The 4,832-nt window shown below is 34.6% G+C and overlaps 1 protein-coding gene across 1 annotated transcript; it reads left to right on the forward strand.

Moving 5' to 3' along the window:
• The first annotated feature begins 882 nt into the window (after positions 1 to 882).
• On the forward strand, positions 883 to 3,179 carry LOC113375729 (histidine-rich glycoprotein-like). The gene is made up of 4 exons (XM_026615675.1): positions 883 to 951; positions 1,616 to 1,966; positions 2,872 to 2,968; positions 3,040 to 3,179. Exons 1-4 carry the CDS (start codon positions 883 to 885, stop codon positions 3,177 to 3,179), a joined length of 657 nt encoding a protein of 218 aa, XP_026471460.1.
• Positions 3,180 to 4,832: the final 1,653 nt, after the last annotated feature.

Consider the following 4,832-nt stretch of genomic DNA (forward strand, 5'->3'; position numbering starts at 1 on the left):
CTTGGAATTTATCTTTGAATATCTATATTTTCAAGTGAAAATCTTTGTCACTGCCGCCTGACCACAGACTGCTCGAAGTCGGTATCGAACCCGGGACCTCTGATTCAGGTCCCGTCGCTCTTAACCGCTTACCTACGGGCGAGCCCACGAAATGAAATATTGGTTACTTTTTTGCGAACGCAGAATCAGCAGTTACAGAGTTAAAAAATACATTTGTTTATTAAAATGATTATTTCAAATTATTACTAAATAAATTATTATTGATTTATATACGTGTACAAATATTGATACCCATATGACATGTCGACACGTGGAAATGTAGAAAAGTGAACAGGTAGACAGGTGGACAGGTAAACAGGTAAACAAGAAAACAAGTGAGAAAATAGGCAGATAGATAGTAGGCAGGTCAACTCACAGGTAGATCTGGTGGGCAAGAAGACTATTATGCAGGTAAACAGGTGAATACGTAGACAAGTATTCAGATAAACTGGTGGATAAGCGGCAGCTACAAAATTTGACAAGTTGTAACTTAGACAGGTAGTCACCTTAATAGGTAGACATTTAGACATGTAAACAAAAAGATTGGTAGACAGATAGATTGCATAAAATTTTAATATCTATTGATTAATTCGATTAATTACACAAATCGAAAAGTTCATAACACTTTTCTTAAGTCACAATGCCACTTGCACCTAGTTTTAAACTTACATGATGATAATCATGTTTATGTGCACAAAAATTTCGGTGATCATAGTTTAAGCTATGTCCTGCATAAACTAACTCATGGTTGCCGTGGTTGAGGCCATGGCCAGTGTATTCACGAGCGTAGTGTTTGTTGTATTTTACTAGATTTAAGTAACTTAAGGCGCCATATCCATAACCATGCCCGTGATTAGCATAGTTTTGATACCCATGGTGCCTATAATTATGGTGCCCCTAACCATGGTTTCCGTAATTATGATATCTCACTAGTGAGTCCTGAAACACGGAGGAGTATCTCAGAGATCCTCCTTGACGATAAGCCGTTACAACCACCAATAACGCAAAAAGTGTGAGAATCTAAATTAATATTAATATTATTATAACATGTAAAACCAATTTTATGAGAAAACATTTAGTAAATTGACTTTCAAATAAAATAATGAATGTTCATTAACCTTAACAAATGCCATGTTGATTTTGTATAATGATTTAACAATACCGATACATTTATCGTAAAATTTTGGGGTTATATACGAGATATGTCTTTTACGAGAATGCCGATAATGAAATATTATGTAAACCCCATAACACATAGATAAAAAAAATCATTGAGAAATTCACATGATGAATTTATTGTGGGGTTAGCGCTAAACAATCGCGACCTTGCCATTCGTTCCGAACTATTTAACAGACTGGCTCATCGAAATTTGGTATAAAAGTTGAAAATATCATGAAAAAAATATCAGTTGACAGTCAGTCTAAATAGTGTTAAACATGTCATTTGTGAAGGTGAAGATATAAGTTTATAATATATTTAAAAGATTTGAAACCATTTTATTGATTTAACTATGATTAAAGAACAAAAATTTACTATCTTGTTGCGCGATTATAATTTGTTACTCATAAATTTAAGGTTTTTGCTCTTTGTGCCACATTGGTAGTAGTTCGCGCTTATAGTCATGGAGGATCAGCTGTGAGCTACTCAACAGTGTCTCACGACTCACCAGTTGGATATCATAATTACGGAAACCACGGTCATGGGCACCACAAATATAGGCATCATGAGTACCAAAACTATGCTGCTTATGGACATGGATATGGATATGGCGCCCAAAGTTACTCAAATCTAGTAAACCACAACAACCACTACGCTCATGAATACACTGGCCATGGCCTTAACCACGCCAGCCATGCATTAATTTACACAGGACATGGCTTGAACTATGATCACCACAACTCTTACGCACGAAACGATTATCATCATGTAAGTTAACTAGTGGGGCGCATGGCATTGTGCCTTAAGGCAAACTGCTGGAACTTCCCGTACCACAAATTATTTTTTTTAAAAAAGATTAACATTTTGGAAATAAATTTACTATGAAAAACAAAAACAGATTTTTGAGAAACTATAAATTTTTGACAAAAATTTACTTTTTTTGAAAAAGACTTTTTGAAGAAAAATGTATTTTGAATTATTTTGGAAATTCTGAACTTTTTTTCAAAGCAATCGAACTGCTCTAACTGCATAGAGACGACATATCGAAGCGCCGCGTCGCCGTCTAACGGATAAACATTGGTACGGAACCTATAGGAATGTAAACAAAATGTATACTTATTGTTAAAATCTCTATAAAATATCTGATAATGTGATGTGCATATGTCTAATTTTTTTACTTATTTTACTAGATCTCCGAAACCGTTAGACCTGCCTCCATGAAAATTTGACCAGTTCTTCATCTTGTCAATACAAGTGAAATGTTTTTTGAATTATTAAAATCGGACACTCTGTTCTCTTAAAAACTGAGTTACCGTTTTCGGCACTTTTTGCCCCGTATCATTGGAACGGCTAGACCTGCCTTCGCCAAAAGCTAATCAGCAGGTCTCCTTATCAATACGAATCGAATGTTTTTTGAATTATTCAAATTGCTTCATCCGTGTTCCCGAAATCGTCGACGAAAATTTGTATCCGCACACACATATATACACGCACACACACACATACATCCATTTTTTTAAGATATGCCAAAATGTTCAGAAGGTTTGAAGCATAAAGATATATAAAAATTTTCATTTTCGATTACTATAACTTGCCCTACGGGAAGTTAAAAATTGTGTGAAATATTTACAAACCTGTAATAATTTAACACTTACTCTTTTTTATTTGTGCAGACTCATCCTCAATACTCATTCCAATATGGTGTCAACGATCACTACACCGAAGATGTCAAATCACAACATGAAGTCCGTGATGGTGACGTAGTAAAAGGTGACATACAATTAGAAATTTTTGCCTGAAAAATATTTCATATGTTTGGAATAATTATTGTTATATCTTAGGTCAATACTCATTGGTTGAACCTGATGGTTCCGTACGCACCGTTAAATATGCAGCCAACGACAGAGATGGTTTCAATGCACTTGTTTCTAAAACTGGACCTACTGTACATTCCCTCGGACATCACGGACATCATTGGTGAATTTATGTAATAAAATCGACAAACTCTTTCTATCTTTTACATTGAGTACAACATGTATGTAAAATGTGATTTATTTATAGAGAAATAAAAACTATTTTGTACCAAAAATATTCTGCGTTTCTTTTAAGTATTTCAATATTTTGTAAAAAAAGAGTTAAAAAGTACTATAATGATTTCAATTGATAAAACACTTAAAATAAATAACTTAATTTTAGATAAATTGTTCTTCCAAAATTTAAACTACAGTTTTGATTGTCATTCTTCATTCAGCGCTCGAAGCGAACACATCGATTATACAATACCTGAGTACAATCAACAAGCATAATAAACAGCATTTATTTAGTCACAGTTTAGTGTAGTGTTTGATCTAGTAAGTGACTTTACTTGTGAATTCAGTGCTTTTTAATTAAATATAGTGCTCCCGTCAGGGAGTACTATAAATTATCACTCCACAATACCAATTGTGGAATCATTTAACATCATTCACGAAGACCAAAATAATTCTACTCAACTAGTTCTGAACCAGATGACTACAAAAAGAAATAACGATGATGCAGTAAACAGATCAACATCGTCGGATCCAACTCCCATTCCATCAACAAGTAATTTGTCTTCAATAGCAACAATGGATCCAGAGTCCACTGCACGCGATGTGATTGATTACACGAATAAAAACCCATGGCAAGAGGTAACTTCCGCTAAAAGACGTCGCCCGAACAACGCAGTAAGTAATGAAAGCGTTCCCATAAAATTAGCCAACAAATTCAGCGCTCTAGAAAACAAAGTTTCTAAACCATCAGACGAGGCAACAGATAATAAAAAATCTACTCCTCCGCCTTTATTTGTCTACGGGGTTCGAGATTACAATCTTATGATAGCGGATATTAATTCAATTATTAATAAAAACAAATACATCACTAAATACCTACCCAATAAAACTATTAAATTCAACATTTTTGAAATAGAAGACTACCGCAATTTTGTTAAATTTCTGCGTGAAAGAAACGTCGTTTTTCATACCTACCAGATAAAAGCGGAACGCTCATACAGGGTTGTACTCAAATATCTGCACTACGCCACAGATAAAAATGATATTAAAGCCGCAATTGAAAAAGAAGGTCATCCTGTCAGAAATATTACTAATATCATACATCCAAAAACTAAACAACTGTTGAACATGTTTTACATAGACTTAGAACCCAAAGAAAACAATTCGTCAATTTTTAAAATGAATAAAATGTTAAACCAAATAATTCATTTTGAGCCCCCAATAAGATCATCTAATATTCCGCAGTGTGTAAGGTGCCAAATGTACGGCCATACCCAGCGTTATTGCAACCGCAGATTTATATGTGTAAAATGCGGCTCTGATCATGAGTCTAAAAAGTGTACAAAAGCAGCCGAAGCCCCGCCCCTTTGTTATCATTGCGGCGATAATCATACCGCAAACTACAAAGGGTGTTCTTACTACCTTCACCTTGTCGGTGCAGATAACGATCAAGCAACAATAGGCAGAAGTAACGGGACTTATTTACACACAAATGCAAACCGGTACAAATCCAACCTACACAACAATAGAATTTCTCAGTACGCAAATCCTCAGCATATGTCTTATGCTCAGGTAATAAAATCGCAATCAAACCTATTTAACAA

Source organism: Ctenocephalides felis, unplaced genomic scaffold (genome assembly GCF_003426905.1).
Source record: "Ctenocephalides felis isolate EL2017-DRISC unplaced genomic scaffold, ASM342690v1 CF-g0.4_SCAFFOLD_01886, whole genome shotgun sequence".
Classification (NCBI taxonomy): domain Eukaryota; kingdom Metazoa; phylum Arthropoda; class Insecta; order Siphonaptera; family Pulicidae; genus Ctenocephalides; species Ctenocephalides felis.